At 43.1% G+C, this 19794-nt stretch overlaps 1 protein-coding gene across 6 annotated transcripts in view; it reads left to right on the forward strand.

The window, feature by feature from the left end:
• The window catches only part of LOC138758576 (very-long-chain enoyl-CoA reductase), a 115645-nt gene that overhangs the window by 43143 nt on the left and 52708 nt on the right, over positions 1-19794 (forward strand). For 2 of the 6 annotated variants that reach the window (XM_069927720.1, XM_069927721.1), the window contains exons 2-3: positions 10239-10289; positions 17845-17896. In XM_069927720.1, the coding sequence (XP_069783821.1) occupies positions 10239-10289; positions 17845-17896 (103 nt within the window). Of the gene's footprint in view, positions 1-9978; positions 10290-14053; positions 15483-17247; positions 17672-17844; positions 17897-19794 lie in introns of those variants that run through there. The other 4 variants (XM_069927723.1, XM_069927722.1, XM_069927719.1 and 1 more) reach the window with 4 other exon arrangements.

Genomic DNA, 19794 nt, shown 5'->3' on the forward strand with positions numbered 1-19794 from the left:
AGTGTCTCACGTACTTCGTAATTACTTTTGAACAACAGTTTAAAAGTCCTAAGTTTCAACACAGGCTTTCTCAGACTGAGCTTTGGGTATTGGCTTTCTAGAATTGTGCCTGAGTTGTAATACTTTGGATAATCCACACAGCACACATGTATATTTGCGCATAGTTGGGGGTTAAGTTTAGATTTAAGTAATCTGTTATATTATTAGTAATTATTATAAAAATAATTGCTTTAAAATATCATTGTCTTGGTGAATTTGTATTGCTGTTGGTCTATAATGTAACAATGCACTGAAGCTTAAATTCCTGCATTTAAAAAAAATATATATACAAGTACCAAATTGCTGATGCAGATTTTTGATTCTGATGCCAGTATTTATTCACCAATGAGACACTAATGAGAAAAATAGCCCTCTGCATCCTCCAGAAACAAAAAAACTCAAATTGGCTGAGTCAGCAAGCAAGAGATTAGTAATTATCTGGCCAATTACTAATGGATGGTCTGATCTCAATGAGTTACTGATTGCTCATGGATTGGACTGACCTATACCCCCACCCTATTCCCTTGGTGGGCTTATAACAGCACTGCAAGGTTCTGCAGATAGATTGGCTGAGTTTATATGATCCTGTCAGGATTAAAGGCAAGGTTAACTGGCATAGGGAACCTTAGTTTTTGAAGGATATTGAGGATCTGGTTCAGAAGAAGTCATAGCAGGTTGTCCTGGGTAAACTTGTACCTTTCACTTTGTTCGTTTTAGATTGGTCACAGTGTTTGAGCTACCGAAAGAAAATAGACACACACACCGAGAACAGTTCAGTTTATACAGATGTTTATTACAAATTCAAAAGCTGATTTCAAACTACAATATGCAAGCCCTTCCCAATTATACTTATCAACGCCTGGACTGGTCCCAACTGCCGAAGCGAGGCAACGACCGCACACTTGTAGTTGGTTGTCAGGGCGCCGGTAGCAGCTTCTCCACCTCCCCCAACCGGGACGTTGGCTGGACTCTAGCAGTTCTTCTTCTTGCTGAGAGATGTTGCCACCTCTCAGAGAGTCTTAAACTTCAGCAACGGGACCATGGTTTATATTACCCAAAAACTGCCCAAGCACCTATTCCCAGCACAGTAAGAAAGATAAGCGAGCAAGCTAGCATGCTAGGCTTCTATCGAATAACGTAATTTTCAGCTTATCACTTTGAATACAATGGTTTATTTTGCATCAAGGCTAGGCCTCTGACAGTCTGTGACCAAAACAAGCAGGAAGATTAAATGTTCTTGGTACACAGATGTCCTTTCGTCAGATAACTGCATCTCCGGCCCCTGGGTAGAATTTAGCTTATGTCTGCTGATTCTAAAACAAGCAGGTTCTCAGCCTTGCAGAAGCAAAGGCTGCAAAAGTAAAAAACACGGTTTAAATCTTCCATTACACAGGTACAGGTAACACAGAGCAAATGAGATACTTGAGTATTAAAAAAAAAACAAGAAAAACCTCAAAAAAGAAATCATGAAGGTTAAAAGAAGACATGAAGTTGCTTTGGCAGACAATGTGAAGGAAAACCCCAAGAGTTTTTACAGCATTATTAAGTGCAAAATGATATTAAGAGACAAAATTGTCGCCTTGAAGATCAGCGTGGTCGGCTATGTATGCAGCTAAAAGAGATGGGGAAGATCTTAAATCAGTTTTTTTGTATCAATGTTTACTCAGGAAACAGGCCCAGAGTCAATGAAAGTTGGGAAAACTAGCAGTGAGGACATGGAACTGATACAGGTTAAAGAGGAAGAGGTGTTTGCTGCCTTGCAACAAATAAAGGTGGATAAATCCCCAGGCTCTGACAAGATATTTCCTCAGACCTTGAGGGAGGCTTGTGTAGAAATTGCAGGGCCTCAGGCAGAAATATTTAAAATGTCCTTGGCCGTAGATATGGTACCGGACGATTGGTGGGTAGCTCATGCTGTTCCATTTAAAAAAACTCAAGAAGAATGTTCAAAACAAATTGGGGGTGTAGGTTAATGGGGTATAAATTGGGCAGCACGGACTCTTGGGCCAAAATGGCTTGTTACCGTGCTGTATGTCTAAACTTTTAAAAAAAAAATTAAAATTTTAAAGCTGTATGTTGTCTGCATAGACTTTAGTAAAGCCTTTGACAAGGTCCCTCATGGGAGGTTAGTCAGGAAGGTTCAGACACTCAGTATTCATGATGAGGTAGTAAACTGGATTTGACATTGGCAATGTGGAAGAAGCCAGAGAGTAGTACTGGATGATTGTATCTCAGACTGGAAGCCTGTGACTAGTGTTGTGCATCAGAGATCGGTGCTAGGACCATTGTTTTTTGTCTGGATGATAATGTGGTGAATTGGTTCAGCAGGTTTGTAGATGATACTGAGATTGGAGGCATTGTGGACAGCGAGGAAGATTTTTAGAGCTTACAAAGGATCTGCACCAGCTGGAAAAGTGGGCTGAAAAATGGCAGATGGAATTTAAGGCAGACGAGTATGATGTGTTGTATTTTGGAAGGACAAGCCAGGTAAGGACATACACAGTAAATGGTCGAGTACTGAGGGGTGCAGTAGAACAGAGGGATCTGGGAATACAGATACATAATTCCATGAAAGTGACGTCACATAGATAGGGTGGTAAAGAGAGCTTTTGGCATATTGGCCTTCATAAATCAAAGTGTAGAGTATAATGTTATGGTAAAGTTGTATAAGATATTGATGAGGCCAAATTTGGAGTATTGTGTGCAGTTTTGGTCACTTAACTACAATAAGAGTGTAGAGAAGATTTGCTAGGACATTGCCTAGACTTCAGGAACTGAGTTAGAACATACAGTACAGGCCCTTCAGCCCACAATGTTGTGCTGAACTTTAGACCCTGCCTCCCACAGAACTCTCCACTTTAAATTCATCCATATACTTGTCTATTAGTTTCTTTAATTTCACCAATGTACCTGCCTCCACCACTGACTCAGGTTATGCATTCCACACACCAACACTCTTTGGGTTAAAAAAAAACATTCCTCTAATATCTTCCTTGAACTTCCCACCCATTTAAAAGTCATCCCCTCTTGAATGGTGCCCTGGGAAGGAGGCGCAGGTTGTGAAAGAAAAAGTTTAAAATTTTCCCTGGAGTGTGGAAGAATGAAAGGAGATTGATAGAGGGGTATAGGCAGAGTAAATGTAGGTAGGCCTTTTCCACTGAGGGTAGGTGAGATACAAACCAGAGGATATGGGTTAGGGATGAATGGAGAATAGTTTAGGGGGAACTTCATACAGAGAGCTGTAGGAGTGTGGAATGAGCTGCCAGCTGAAAAGGTCATTTTTCACATTTAAGAAGAATTTGGACAGGTGCATGGATGGGAGGGGATTGGCGGGCTATGGACTGGGTGCAGGTCAGTGGGACCAGGCAGAATAATAGTTTGGCACAGACTAGAATGGCTGAGGGGCCTGTTTTCTATGCCGTAGTGTTGTGTGGTTCTAAGGATAAAGTTACCAACTGCTTCCGCATGATTCACCCTCTGATTGTTAGTGAGCCTGTTTCATGTTAGTTGTTACTCTCTATGGCCAGGCACAGATTCCTGTACTTGGTGGAGAACTTGAGGTTGATGCCTTGTATATGGCCTTGGAATTTCACATTTACTTCATAAAATAGGGATGAATTTTCTTTCTTTCTTTTCTTCTTTGGCTTGGCTTCGCGGAAAAGATTTATGGAGGGGGTAAATGTCCACGTCTGCTGCAGGCTCGTTAGTGACTGACAAGTCCGATGCGGGACAGGCAGGCACGGTTGCAAGGGAAAATTGGTTGGTTGGGGCTGGGTGTTGGGTTTTTCCTCCTTTGTCTTTTGTCGGTGAGGTGGGCTCTGCGGTCTTCTTCAAAGGAGGTTGCTGCCCGCCGAACTGTGAGGCGCCAAGATGCACGGTTGGAGGCGATATCAGCCCACTGGCGGTGGATAATGTGGCAGGCACCAAGAGATTTCTTTAAGCAGTCCTTGTACCTCTTCTTTGGTGCACCTCTGTCTCGGTGGAGAGCTCGCCATATAACACGATCTTGGGAAGGCGATGGTCCTCCATTCTGGAGACATGACCCACCCAGCGCAGTTGGGTCTTCAGCAGCGTGGACTCGATGCTTGCAGACTCTGCCAGCTCGAGTGCTTCAATGTTGTTGATGAAGTCACTCCAATGAATGTTGAGGATGGAGCAGAGACAGCGCTGATGGAAGCGTTCTAGGAGCCGTAGGTGATGCCGGTAGAGGACCCATGATTCGGAGCCGAACAGGAGTGTGGGTATGACAACGGCTCTGTACACGCTGATCTTTGTGTGTTTCTTCAGGTGGTTGTTTTTCCAGACTCTTTTGTGTAGTCTTCCAAAGGCGCTATTTGCCTTGGCGAGTCTGTTTATCTCGTTGTCGATCCTTGCATCAGATGAAATGGTGCAGCCGAGGTAGGTAAACTGGTTGACCGTTTTGAGTTCTGTGTGGCCCATGAAGATGTGGGGGGGCTGGTAGTCATGGTGGGGAGCTGGCTGATGGAGGACCTCAGTTTTCTTCAGGCTGACTTCCAGGCCAAACATTTTGGCAGTTTCCGCAAAACAGGACATCATGCACTGGAGAGCTGGCTCTGAAAGATACTGTATTCTACGCATTAAAATGGTCAAACTTCTAATATGATTTTGTTTTTGCTCAGGTTACATGGTGATCATGGGTTCAGGAATTCTTTGTTTCATAATTTGATTCTGAACTGATTATTCAACTGCAGAAGATAGGCTGATCCATTTTTTTTAAACTGGCACTACTCGACCTCTGACCTGCTCTTGCACTACGTGGCTGGTTCAGTTGAGTTTCTGGTCAATTTTGACTCCCAGGATGTTGATAATGATGTCAAGACTAGATGGTTAGACACTCTCGTCATTCTTGGCCGTTTGCCACTTTTTTTTGATTAGGGCATGGTTGATTGTCGATGGCCTTCTACAAACAGACACCTCCTCATTTTTGGAATTGAGCATTGTATAATTGTCAGCGAGCATTCCCACTTCTGATTAATGAAATGATTGAAGATAATTCTACCTGGTCTCTGCTGAACTTTTACAGTGATGCCCTGAGGTGAGGGTAAATGATCTCAACAGCACAAGCTGTTTACTCTTGATGGCTTGATCAAGTATCCTTGAGGCCACACGTGATTAGATGGTACCTTGATGCTAAATACAATCCCTCTCACCCTACTTCCGAATCTTTTTGATTCATGTTTGCACCAAGGCTTTAATGAGATGGTTCTGTTTAAAAAAAAATCAATCTGGACACTGACATACGGATTGTTAGTGAATAATAACTCAATGGCAGTGTCAATGAGACCATCCATCATTTTGTAAAACATGAAAGTCTGCAATCGTGATTGACGTGAAAAAAACGAAGGTGGAGAAACTCAGCAGGTCAAACAGTGTACTTTATATTAGCAAAGATCAAGATACATAACCAATGTTTCAGGCTTGAGCCACCCAGCCCCCTGCAAGGATTCTATTCTTTTCTCCCAATTCCTCAGACTTTGTTGTATCTGTTCCCCCCCCCCCCTCCCAAGATGAGGTCTTCCAATCTGCATTTGTTCTAACGGCATCAATGACAAGGATCTCTTAGTGGCCCACCATTTTAATTCTGCGCCCCACTCCCACACTGATATGCCTGTCCATGGCCTAATTCACTGCCAAACCAGGACCAATATCTAATATTCTGTCTGGGCACTCTGCAACCAGATGGCATCAACGCTAACTTCTCCATTTTCTGCAAGACCACTCCATTCTCTCTTTGTTCCCCATCCCTCTGTCTTCTTTCCTCCAGCACTCCACCCCCTTCCCTCCCCATTCACAGAGACAACCCCCTCCCCCTGTTTGCAGGTGTGCCCTCCCTTATTCACACTATAACGTCCTGCCTGTGGGTCTGTGCTTCACCCCCCCCCCCCACCATTTTGTTAAGGCACCTGCCCACATTTTGCTTGTACCTTGACGAAGGGCTCAAGTACACTGTTTGACCATCCATCATTTTATTCCCATTGAGGGTAGGCTGGGTGGTGATTAGCCAGTTTGGATTAGTTCTGTGTTTATTAGACACTGTTCCACCTTGTTGGACAGCTTTCGCAATTGTAACTGCATTGGAACAAAGAGCTTTAATAAAGTTGAGACTTCCTCGTACAGCTCAGATGTTGCCTTTTCCCATGATCTTTTCCGTATCCACTGCCCTCATACATTTCTTGTGAATTGAATTGTCTGCACCTTGAACTCTGTGCTGTTGAAGAACTTGGAAGGAGGCTGCAGTAGACACTTCTGGCTGATTGTGGTCGTGACTGTTTTTAGTGCAGGAGATGGGCTTGCTCTTGGAGGCACCATCTCCTGTTAGTTATGTAATTGTTCTCCACCATTCGTAACTAGATGTGACAGAACCTCAGAGCTTTTATCTGATCCATTGGATGAATAATCACAAAGGTTCCCTGACTGATGGAGGCAAGCGTGTTATACGCTGTCTTCACCACCCTGTTTGCCTTTGTTTCTAATTTCAGGGAACTATATACCTGTATCCTGAAGTGTTTTGCCACTTGTCCCAGGTCCTAACCATTTACTGTATAAGGTTCACCAGTTTCCTAATAACTACAACCCTGTATTTCCTGCACCATTCCAAAATCTACCTGCTTTATCTGCTCCTTAGTGTCCTGAGGGCTATTTGGGGGCCTACAGACGACTTCCAGCACAGTGATAGCTCCCTTCTGTTTCTGACTTCCACCCGCACTGACTCAGTGGACACTCCCTCTGCAGCGTTTTCCCTTTCAATAGTCATGATACTATCCCTGACCTGTAATACTGCTACTCCCCCTTTTCTTTTTAAAACCTGTAAGCCCTAGTACCTGCATCAGCCAATCTGCCCTTCCTCCAGCCAAGTTTCAGTAATGGCCACAATATCATAGTTCCACGTACTGATCCATGATCTCAGTTCATGCCAATACTCCTAGTGTTGAAATAGACATATTTAAAACCCTCTAACTGGCTGCCCTTATATTTTGTCCTCTCCTGTCCTTCCTCACCAACTCAGAGCACATAGCATCATGCTTTTGTCCTTCTATCCTATTCTCTGCACTCACATTCTGATTCCCATCCCCTGCCAAACTAGATTAAACCCTGCCCACCAGGATATTGGTCCCCTTCCAGTTCAGGTGGACCCCAAACTTTTGTATAGGCCAGATGTTCCCCAGAAGAAATCCCAATGATCAAGAAATCTGAATCCCTGGCACCAACTCTTCAGCCACACATTCGTCTGCCACAAATTCCTATTCCTACCCTCTCTGGCATGTGGCACAGGCAGCAATCTTGAGATTACTATCCCTCGAGGTCCTGCTTTTTAACTTCTTTCCTAACTCCCTATCTTCAGGACCTCATCCCCACGTGGACCATGAAATCCGGCTGCTCACCCTCCTCCTTCAGAATGCTATGAACTCAACCAGACCCTGGCACCTGGGAGGCAACATACCATCCAGGAGCCTCGATCTTATTCATAGAACCTGCTATCCATTTGTCTAACCACTGAGTCCCCAATCACCATCACTCTCCTCCCTCCTTCCCTTCTGAGCCAGGGGCCAGCCTCTGTGCCAGAGACATGACCACCACAACTTGTCTCTGGTAGACTGTCCCTCCCAACAGTATTTAAAACAGTATCTTGTTGAGGAGAACAGCCACAGGGGTGCTCGGCACTGTCTGCCTCTTCCCCACCCTTATCCTGACAATCACCCAGTTAAGTTTTTGGGGTGATTGCCTGCCTGAAACTCCTGTCTATCACAACCTCTGCCTCCCTTAAGATTCAAACTTCATCCAGGTCCCTAACTCCGTTTTTCAGGAGCTGCAGCTGGATGCACCTTTTGCAGGTGTAGTCATCAGGAATAAATGTGCTGTCCCTGACTTCCCACATTCTACAACCAGAGTACTGGACTGCCCTAACTACTGACTGCATTACATACTCCTAAGATAATTAATAATTAAAGATACTTACCAGCCTTACCACACTGGGAGCAAGCTCTTCTTCTCCCTAAAACCTTGCGAACCAAAGCCTCAAAGCTCCACTCCTTCACTGTGCCACTCACACTGGCCACTTCTCTTTAACTATCCTTGCTTTTATTTGTCCTTGCCAATTATCTCAATTACCCACTCCCACAAATCAACACTCTGCTTAGCCCTTTGTCCTCCGCGCCCTATTGAAACTGCCTCTAAACTCATCTCTCCAGGATTCACTGCTCCTCCGACTCTCCTGTGATGCAAAAGGCCCAAGTCCCGACTCCACGCCCTTTTTAAACTCTAAAACTCACCTCTCCAACAAGACTTTCATTTCTCCTCCATCTCTCCCACAATGCAAAATGTTTAGTTAATAAACTATCAAAATTTACCTGTTTACTCCACTGAAATCTCCTGCACTCAATCCCCGAATTTACGAAGCCCAGCATACCATAGGCTTTCTTAACTATCCTATGAACCTGCGCAGCAAACTTGAGAGATGTATGGATTTGAACCCCAAGGCCCCTCTGTTCATCCACACTTAAGTATCTCACCATTAACCCTGTACTCACCCTTCAAGCTTGACCTTCCAAAATGCATCACCTCACACCTATCCATCTGCCACTTTTCCACCCAACTCTGCATCTTGACTATATCCTTTCGTAACCTACGGCAACATTCAGCACTGACCTTTGTATCATCTGCAGACTTACCCACCTTTAGTGCAGGTGCTGCTCTCAGCTACCATTCACGGTAAATCTGTCATGACCAGTGGGACAGACCATTTCAAGGGATGGTGAGGCAGGAGTCTTGTTCCTAGGGGATGGTTCATGGTACGTCTGCCAGGCTATTGTTTGACTAATGTCAATTTGCTGACGATACTACGGTAGTGGGTTGTATAAAAAGGGGAAATGAGTCAGTATACAGGATGTAGACTGAAAACCTGGCTGAATGATGTACGGACAACATACTCACGCTCGGTGTCACCAAAACCAAGGAACTGATTGTCTCTTTTAGGAGGGGAAGACCAGAGGTGTATGATCCAAAGATCAATAAATCTGATCTTTGACTTTGAACTTTGGAGAGCTCTCCCAATTTAGATGACATTTATGAAGGAAGCTTTTGTCAGTTGAGGGCTTTTTTGTAAGGACCTTGCCGTGTTGGGTCCTAGGTCAGTGCATCTACTTTCATCTAACTTTTGTTGGCTTGTGTGAAGCAGGTGTTAGCTACTCTAGATGCAAAACACAAAAGTCTGCAGACTCCATGGTAGAAGTATAATCACAATGTTGGCGAAACTCGGTAGGTTAAACAGCGGACTTTATATAGCAAAGATAAAGACACATAACCAGCATTTCGGAGTTGAGCCCTTCATCAAGGCATAACAAAATGTGGGCAGGTGCCTGAACAGAATGGTGGAGGGGGTGGAACTACTTTAGAATCTGAAGTTGGAGTGAGGGAGAGATGTGTGGGACCGAATGACATGGGCCGGTTCTGTGTCTTCAGTCTAGGGATGTCGGCGATTCTAGTCGGAGAACATTAGCACACAGTACAGGTCCTTAGGCCCATTATGTTGTGCCAACGTATATATATTGACCCCAAAAAAACTAGTCCTCCCTCTAACTTGTATGAGTCCCCTTGTGTTGAAATTCTGTCCCTATTCCAGAAGGGTTGGCACTCTTCAAGAATTCCAGTGTCTGCTGAGGACTATTTTCAGTCATCATCTTCCCCTTTTAGGTGGAAGGCCTGATGATTCCTGACTCATGGCCAGAACCACTGTTTGACTCACCATTATCTGGTCTTCCAGGTGCCCTGACCAGCAGGACATAATGGCGTGCTCATTAGTTTGCCATGTGCCAGATGTGTCCTGCTGTTTGCTTTTCAAATAAGGATTATATTTAGTTAGTCAGTGCTCAGATTCCTGGGCTATCATGTTACCTCTCTGAGTGGCGTCCTTTCTACAGCTGCCCTCTCTAAAAGCAACAGATACCGGCTTTTATCTCTGCTCCCTGTGCCGTGGGCAGGAGCCGTGACGTGATTTCTCTTGGTCTTTTTAAGAGGAAGGGGCAGATAATTTTTTTTTTGGAGTGGAACCGAGTACAGTAACTATGGATGCGCCTGTGATGTTGCCAGAGCCAAACCTGCTGATGTCTAATGGGTTAATTCTTCCCAATCGCTCCATAAAATCATGGAAGAAATCTAAAAGGGCTTCTGTTTTCTTTGAGGTGGAGATCTTGGATGCCAGGACCAAGCAGAAGCTCAGCTTTCTGGACAAGGTAAATGAAATCACCTGTCTTCAACTCAAAACACTGTTGGTTGATTGGGAAAATGTGTCATTTTCAAGTGTCAGCTGACATTTTGCATTGATAGACTATCTGCACTCAAACCAAGTTCTGTGCTTGAACAGTAGTTACTTTCAGTTGTTCTAATAATCAGTTTGTAATAAGATTTTGCCCTGGTGTGCTTATACAGTAAGGTTTCAAAGAATGGTTGAGGGATTGATTTTAAAAGTACTGATGGCATTCGTATTCCTAGAGAGCAGAGTTTAGTCAGAGATTTGATCAAATAAATCAAAATTATCCAAAAATGTTCAGGGGTTGTAGCTGAATTGGTATACATAGAACACCACAGCATAGCACAGGCCCTTCGGCCCTCGATTTTATACCAACCCATATACTGTATTCTTTCCAAAAAAAAGTACTAAACCCCTCCTACCCCATAACCCTATATTTCTTTCAACCACGTGCCTGTCTAAGAGTCTCTAAATGCCACTAATGTTTCAGCCTCCACCACTACCCCCTGACGAGACATTCCAGGCACCCTCAACTCTCTGTGTAAAAAAAAAAAAAACAAAACAACAACTACGCCTGATGTTAGGGCCTGTAAGTGCTGTCTGTCTAAATTTTAAAAAGCATAGAGCAGATGGGTGCAGTAGATCTGTAGCACAGAAGCTGAGGTAATTGGGAGAGCTAGAACAGATTTCTGAGATAGGCAAAGATGGCAGAATAATCAGGAGCTTTTGAGGAGGAATTAGGTAAGTGCTTAGGGAAGATATTTACACGAGGTTGTGGCTAAAGGATGATAATGGGATTCATTAATATCTTTCCTCAAGTGCCAGTTCAAGCTGCCAGCCTCTGTGTTTATCCTTTCAGGGCTTCTGTCAGAATCTGTTTCCTGCTGTTCCCCGTCAGCTTGTGCTGCAGTTTCTTTTGAAAGGAGGTGATTAAATGTCATTTAAGTGTCATTAAGGTTGGAGGAATTGTGGCTGGAGCTGACAGTTGCTGAAAGTTGCATCAGGATACAGACAGAATGCAGAGTTGGGCAGAAAAGTGGCAGATGGATTTCAATCTAGATAAGTGTGAGGTGATGCCTTTTGGAAAGTTGAACCAGAAGGCCGAGTATAGGATTAATGGTCGGTTACCTAAGTGTGTGGATGAACAGAGGGACCTTGAGGGTTCAAATCCATACATCCCTCAAGATCACCGCACCGGTTAAGAAAGCCTATGGGACGCTGGGCTTCATTAATAAGGGGATTGGATTCAGGAGTAGAGAGGTCATGTTGCAACTCTACAAATCTCTGGTAAAAACACACTTAAGAGTATTGTGTTCAGTTCTGGTCACCTCATTATAGGAAGGATGTGGAAGCTATGGAGAGGGCGCAGAGGAGATTTACCAGGATGTTGCCTGGATTGGAAAACAGGTCTTATGGGACAAGGTTAGCAGAGCTGGGAGTTTTCTCTTTGGAGTGTAGTAGGATGAGAGGAGGCTTGATAGAGGTCTACAAAATTCTGAGAGGCATAGATAGGGTGAACAGCCAGCAGCTGTTTCCCAGGGCAGGATCAGCAAACACCAGAGGACAGGTGTACAATGTTAAGGGAGGGAAATTTAGGGGAGACATCAGGGGTAAGTTTTTTTACACAGAGTTGTGGGGGCCTGGAATGCCTTGCCAGGGATGGTAGTGGAGGCTGAAACATTTAAGAGACTCTTACACAGGCACATAGATGAAAGCAAAATAGAGGTTTACAGGGTAGAGAGAGTTTAGTATTTTTTTTGGAAGAAATATTTGGGTCAGCACATCATTGAGGGCCAAAGGGCCTGTACTGTACTGTAGTGTTCTATGATCTAAATGGCAAATAGCTGGCGAGGAGCCAGGGGAGATCAACAGGGATTATGCGGGAAAGCCTGTCATTGTGGAATTTATGGGAATCTGTTTAGCACGCCAGGCGTCTGCTGCTACCTGGAAGTATCTTCTGCCACATGCGTGGCAGATGTTTATGATACAGGGGGCATGCCCACATCTCCCCAACCTATTAACATCTTTTGGTGATCATTGTTATAAAACTCATTGACCCTTGAACTCCCCGGATGCTGCTACAAGTTGTATGGGAGTCAGTTTTACTGGCACAGAGGATCCCAGGTCTGCATTCACCTGCATTAGGTTAATCCATTTTTGCAAAATCCTGGTTAAGTGCCTGGCTATAGTAGGAGCAATGCCAAGGCACTAAGGATGAGCACTTGTTTCGACATGCGTCCACCATTTCCCGGCAGCGGACTCCCATTTGTCATGTTTTCACTTCCCTTATTTCTGTGCAGCCTATTCTTGCCTTCAGGTCTGTTGCCACTTATGACCATAGGATAACGTGCAAGGGCCATTTAACCTGCCAGCAACCCCAACCAACCAATTTTCCCCTGCAACCGGTGCAACCGAGTCTGCCTGTCCCGCATCGGACTTGTCAGCCACAAACGAGCCTGCAGCTGACGTGGACTTTTTACCCCCTCCATAAATCTTCGTCCGCGAAGCCAAGCCAAAGAAAAACATGTTTGAATGTGAGAGGAAACTGGAGTACCAGGTAGAAAAGGTAATGGACACAGCCCAGGACATCACAGGATCCTCCCCACTATTGAGAACATCTACAGGGAATGCTGCCATCGGAGAGCAGCAGCAATCATCAAGGATCCACACCACCCAGCACACGGTCTGCTGCCATCAGGAAAGAGGTGTCGATCCCACAAGACTTGCACCACCAGGTTCAGAAACAGCTGCTACCCCTCCACCATCAGACCCCTCAACGACAAACTCAATCAGGGACTCATTGAAGGTTCTTAGTTTTGCACTTTATTGATTTTTTTTTCCTCTGTATTGTTTACAGTTCTTTATTTGTTTACACGTGTATGTTGTTTTGCACTGCCAATAAGTGGTCATTCTGCCTCACCCTCAGGAAAAAGAATCTCAGGTTGTATGTGATGTCATGTATGTTCTCCGACACTAAAACTGAAACTCACATAGTCATGGAGAGAATGAGCAAGCTCCAGACAGACAACACCAGAGGACAGGGCTGTTCCTGGATCCCTAGAGCTGAGTGGCAGCAATTCCAATTGCTGCATCGCCTGCTGTCTTCAACCATAGCTGGATGACTTGCGAAAGAGACTATTGGAATGCTGGAGTGCACAAAAGTGCTGGAGAAACTCAGCAGGTCACCTGGCATTGATGATGGAGAGGGGAAGTGGGTGGAGTGCAGGCTAGCCCAATATAAGTGGGGAGGGGGTAAACATATGAACGTAAGAAATAGGAGCAGGCCCGTCGAGCCTGCTCTGCCATTCAATGAGATCATGGCTGATCTGATGATAGGCTCATCTCCGCTGACCTGCCTTTTCCCCATATCCCTTAATTCCCCTTCAATGTAAAAAATCTATCCAACCTTGTCTTAAAAAGACGAGGTGATGTGGAGGGGAGGAAGAGGGTTATGAAAGAGGCTCTGATAGTAGAAAGGGTGGGGTGGTTAAATTGAAGGAAGTTTGGGAGTGAGGGAAAGCATGAAGAAAGGGGAGGGGGTGTTTTACAGAAAATTGGAGAAGCTACACTGACATGTCTGCCAGGTTGAGGCCATACGTAGATAGGAGGAACAATCTCCATCTGACATGCTGGAGGGCTTCTCCAAAGCCCAGTAGAATTATTGAAGTCTTGTCTCTCCCGGCAACCAGAGGGATTGTCTCTATGTCATAGAACAACTCTTTCAATTTATTTATTTATTTTTTAACCCCCTCCTCTTTTTTTTCACCCTTCTCCCTTACTTCCCTTTTCTTCCCTCCTATAGTTCTTACTTATACATTATTTTTACTTCTTTAAATGTAGTTTGTCATCGTTCTTTGTTCTTGTTACATCTCTTCATTTCTCTTTCTGTCTTGCAGGCATTCTGCAAATTCTCTTGCTTTCTCCGGATCCGAGAACAGTCTATTTTGCTGCCCTGGCATAACTGTTTTAAGCACCGCTGGATATCTTAACATAAATTTATAGCCTTTCTTCCATAGGATCGATTTTGCTATGTTAAACTCCTTCCCCTTCTTTAGGAGCTCAAAACTTATGTCTGGGTAGAAAAAAATTTTTTGAACTTTGTATTCCAGTAGTTTTTTTGTCTTCTCTAGTTTTATTCATTGCCTTCTCCAATATATTTTCTCTTGTCGTGTATCTCAGAAATTTTACTAAAATGGATCTTAGTTTTTGTTGTGACTGGTTTCAGGGCTAATGTTCTGTGTGCCCTTTCTATTTCTGTGTGCCCTTTCTATTTCCTTCCTGCATTTCTGGCATTCCCAGGACTTTTGGGATCCATGCTTTTATAAATTCTTTCATATCTTTGCCTTCTTCATCTTCCTTTAGGCCCACTATCTTTGTATTGTTTCGCCTACTACAGTTTTCCATTATATCCATCTTCTGAGCTAACAACTCCTGTGTTTCTTTAACTTTTTTGTCACTTTCTTCCAATTTTCTTTTTAAGTCGTTCACTGCCATTTCTACCGCCATTACACGTTCTTCCACATTTTCTAATCCTTTCCCTACCTGTTATGACCAGCTCTATTCTACTCACTTTTTCTTCTGTACTTTTCATTTCACTAAATTCTAGTGTCAACCATTCTTTTAATGCTTTCATTTGTTCTTGAAATTTTTTTAAATCTATCTACTGTCCATTCATTTTACCTCATATTCCTCTGTGCAGAGCTTGGTGTTCTTCTTCTTCTTCTTCTGTGTCTGCTCTTGGGTTTGTGTCTTCTATTTCTCTTCCTTGTATCTATGTCTCTTCTGACTTTCTTGTTGAGCTGCTTGTCTCAGTTTGTTGGGTTTTTTTTTCCATGGTTTCTTGATGTTGGTCCTCTTCTTCTGGGCTGGTTATCTGTTGTGTCTCTTGCTTCCTTTTTTCTTTCTGACCCCTCTTGTTCCTGTTGCTTTCTTTATCTTCCAGCTGGGGGCCCTGCTGTCGGGCCTCTCTCAGCTGTTCGTGCTGTGGAGTGAAACTCCACAGCTGGTTCCCCCTCCCGTCGGTGTTCTCCTTGTCGTGCGCATTTGCGCACCCCTGTTTGGCTCCGTGAGCCATTTTTGCAGTCCCGCGGTCGGTGGGTTGCGACCCTGCGGGGTCTCCACTAACCTCGGGGAGCGGGCTCTTCTTTCCACGGCGGGTCTCTGCTTTTTCATGCAGGTAAGGCCTTCTCCTTTCTCTTCCGGCGTCATTCTTTCTTCTTTTCTTCCCGTTGTTTTTGGATTTTCTTTCATAGGTGCCATTTTCTCCACACCTTTATTTTTTATTTGCTGTGATTTGTGTGGCTGGGGCTTTGCTTTTTCTTCACTTTTTTCCTTCTTTTCTGGAGAGGGCTGGTATTCTCCTACCAGCCACTACTCCATCACATGACTTCTCCCATCATTGAACAACTTTGATGTTATTGAAAGGCTGGCTTTACTTGGATGTGAGGTCTGGTCCCTGTGGACCAGATCTGGTGACATTGGATGCTTCTTGTGGATTAACTGGAAGAGGCCACAAGGGAACCAAATTATATCAGTGATCGGTTCGGACCCCCAGGGCTTTGTTCCACTCCTCCAACCTATTGTGGCTTTTCTCCGTCCCTGTGGTTTGACTCTGGATATAGTCTAGCCTGGTGAATTCTGTGCCCTTTCAGGAGCTTGTCATCAGATATCAAATGAGAGCAAATGGAAAGAATGTATGTAGATTTGCAAAGCAACTTTCACAGCACCGATGTGTATCATGATGAAGTACTTTGGAAATGTTGTCCCTCTGGCACTCTAGGAAGAAGATGAGGTCAATGAGCAGCTTCTCTCGTTTCAGTAGTTGAGGACATAGGTTGACCATGTGCTCTAGCCAGGTGAATGGTTGCAGTTTTTTTTTCCAGGTTAGGGAAGTTTAGGATAAAGGTGGGGTGGGGAAGATTTAAATGGAACCTGAGAGGCACTATTTTCCACACAGAGGGCACTGGATATCAAAGGTAGTTGTAGAGGAGGGTATGTTTACAATGCTTCAAAGACTTTGGGTTAGGAAAATTTTGAGAAATATGGACCAAGCACAGGTAAACAGGACTAGCTCAGCTAAGTGAATGGTCAGCATGGATATGTTGGGATGAAGGGCCTGCTTCAAATTCTTTTTAAAATTTAGACATACAGCATGGTAACAGAGCCCTTTTGGCCCACAAGCTGCCCAATTCCCAGAGGAAACCCACGCAGACATGGGGAGAACATACAAACTCTTTACAGCCAACATGAGATTCGAACCCTGGACCCAATTGCTGGCACTGAAACAGGGTTGTGCTAACCGCTACATTAACTGTACTTTCCTTGCTATAAAACTCTCATAGAAGACTACAGCATAGTACAGGCTCTTTGGCTCTCTGTTGTGCTGACCCATACATTCCTTTAAAAAAGTATTAAACCCTCCCTACCCCATATCCCTCTATTTTTCTTTCATCCATGTGCCTGTCTAAGAGTCTCTTAATGTTTCATCTTTCACCACCCCCGGCAAGGAATTCCAAGCACTCACAACTCTCTGTGTAAAAAAAAAAAAAAAACTTACCCTGAAGTCTTCCCTAAACTTCTCTCCCTTCACTTTGTACAGATGTCCTCTGGGTTTGTTATTTCTGCCCTGGGAAACAGGCGCTGGCTGTCCGCCCTATCTATTACCTCTCGTAATCTTGTCTTCTTTCATTCTTCTACACTCCATGTCTTTAGTTGCTGCACACATTTTCAGGCTATGATTTTTTTAAAAAAAGAATGGCATCTGGTTGTTTCATAGTACCTGCCCCATTGCCTAATCCTGTTCCCAAATTGCTGATCTGATTTCATGCATCCAGCATTTGTTGGCGCTGGGTGCTGTGTGCTTACTCAAAGCCTTGAAGAAAATACTGATAGGACTGGAGATTGTTTTTCACTCTCTTCTTACAACTATGTTCCTGCACTAGTGCCAGACTTGGACTGAATCTCTTGATGTGTCGTTCATACCAGAATGAAGATTGAACACTCCTGAGGAAGAGAGTTTGGAATTTTAACTCGTTTGGCATTGACATTCCTGAGTTTGGAACTGCCTCAGGCCCAATCCAAAAACTGTATTCTCGGAGATCATTTGGGGCGCTAAACGACTTGAATAGGTAGAGGAGCAGGATCCCTGGTTTAACTCAGTGGTTCTCAACTTTTTTCAGTCTAAGGCCCACCTGGTTTCTGGCCTAACGTGCCATGGCCCACTGGTTGAGAACTACTAACTAAACCAATCTCCAGTGGAGTGTGCGTCAATCAGTGCTGCATTTAGATTCAAAATCCCTTGATGAGAAAAACTTTAATAAAACATGCAAACCTCAGATTGCTGTTCTATCCAAGCTCTGCTACAAGGTACGGCTCGAGTTCGTCAAATTCATTAGCTAAATAATTGGTCCTCCATTCTGTGATTTTTGTGTTATCAGAGATAATTTATTTTAATTTCTGTGGCCTGGGCTTCCAGTGGGTGCCTGTTATTGTGGATGTTGAGTGAGCCTTTTGCATTAATTATTGAAATCTTTAAACAGGTGGAGCCAAATGCCACAATTGGAGAGATCAAGGTTATGTTTCATAAGAACCGTAAGTATGCAGCTGGGCTGCTGGTTGGTAATTACCAGAGTCTCACTCCTACCAAGCATAATTTTATATGACACAGCGTATAGGATGACCGGTGTATAGGACGACCCGAATTTCCTGAGTGATAAGACAACCCCTCCCCCAAATCTGACACGACTGACCAGTGAATGCTGTTAGAAGTAAATCACAATATTTTAATACCAAATTACCTTGTAAAGGTTTTAATTTTATTGGCATATCTTAAAATAAACCACTGTCAGCTCCTGTAAAAAGCTGTTCAAAGGCTGTAAAGAGTTGGACTGAGTGGATGGACCCCATGGGAGAGCGCTGAGACTTTGTCCATAATTAACCTGACGCACGCAAGATCATACCGGAGCCGTTGGGAAGAAGGCATGTTTTTCCTTTTGCTCCCTGTCTCAGAGAGAGTAACAATCTTTCGACTTCCAGCAGTAGAGCTGAATAGAACGGGAACCCTGGCTGATCTCTTTTCAGAGAGAGCAGGGGTGTTCATTTTCTAGGGCTCTGTGGTTGAGATGAGTTTTATTTTAAACTTTATTTAAAATTTTCAAGAAAAAATCTTACAAAGTCCATAATATAAAAATGAAAAAGTACAACTAACCCACCCCTCCACCCACCCTCAGCAAACCCCACAAGGGAACATCATAAAAGAAACACATATAACAATTTAAGATATGACTAAGCTCATATATTTCAAATAAGGTGACCACATCTTAATAAAGAAGTCATAATTATCATGCAAATTATATGTTATTTTCTCCATATAAATATAGGACCTCAACTTGTTATGCCAACGAATTACATTTACCTCAGCCTCATCTTTCCATGAAGTTGCAACACATTTATGCGCTACTGCCAATGCTAGATGAAGAAAAGTAATCTGAAACTTATCCATCCCCAAATCACTAAATGGGGCAGTACAACCCAACCAAAAAAATTTTTGGATCTAGTAAATATTGGATCTTAAACAATTTTTGAGAAATTTTTTGTCAAAATGGTTGAACCTTATCACAAAGCCAGACTGAATGTAAAAATGTTCCTACACATAATCCACATCTAAAACACACTTCTGAATATTTTTTCAATTTCTCAGGGGTCAGATACAACTGACGCAAATTAAAATCAGTGTAGACAAATTACTAAATTTCATTGGATAAAGTTAAGTTTTTTGGTATAATGATTGATGTAAATATTAAATTATTGTATAATTTAAATTATGTACCGTTAATGAGAAAGATTAAGGCTGATTTGATTAAGTGGAAGGATTTACTTTTGTCATTAGTAGGTCGAGTAAATTATATTAAGATGAATGTTTCTCTGCAAATTCAGTATCTTTTTCAGTCGATTCCTTGTCGACTTCCGAAATCTTTTTTACAGGACTTAAATAAAGTAGTATGAGAATTTTTATGGAAGGGGAAATTAGTCTTGGAAATATGCTTTGGGAGGTTTACATTTGCCTCATTTTCAAAATTATTATGAAGCAGCTCAATTAAGATTTATTAATTGTATGTTGGATGTTTTGTATCCTCCTAGTTGGGCTAGGGTAGAATTGGCTGGTATTTCAGAACCTCACACCATTTTATATTTAAGTGGAATTCTGTTTTATTACATCTATATATCTATAATGTACTGATTTTAAATCATTTGTTAGGGATTTGGACTAAAAGGAATTTATTGATAGGTACGAAAGGTAAAATATCAGTTCAGGCTCCAATATATCAAAATAAATTGATTCCTTTTTCATTGAATAGTAGATATTTTAAAAGAATGGCAGATTAAAGGAATAAAGTTGTTGCAGGATTGTTTTGAGGAAGGTAAATTTTTATCGTTTAATCAACTTAGAGAGAAATTTGGAATTTCAGTGAATTCTTTATTTGTGTACT

Source organism: Narcine bancroftii, chromosome 3 (assembly GCF_036971445.1).
Source record: "Narcine bancroftii isolate sNarBan1 chromosome 3, sNarBan1.hap1, whole genome shotgun sequence".
Taxonomy (NCBI): domain Eukaryota; kingdom Metazoa; phylum Chordata; class Chondrichthyes; order Torpediniformes; family Narcinidae; genus Narcine; species Narcine bancroftii.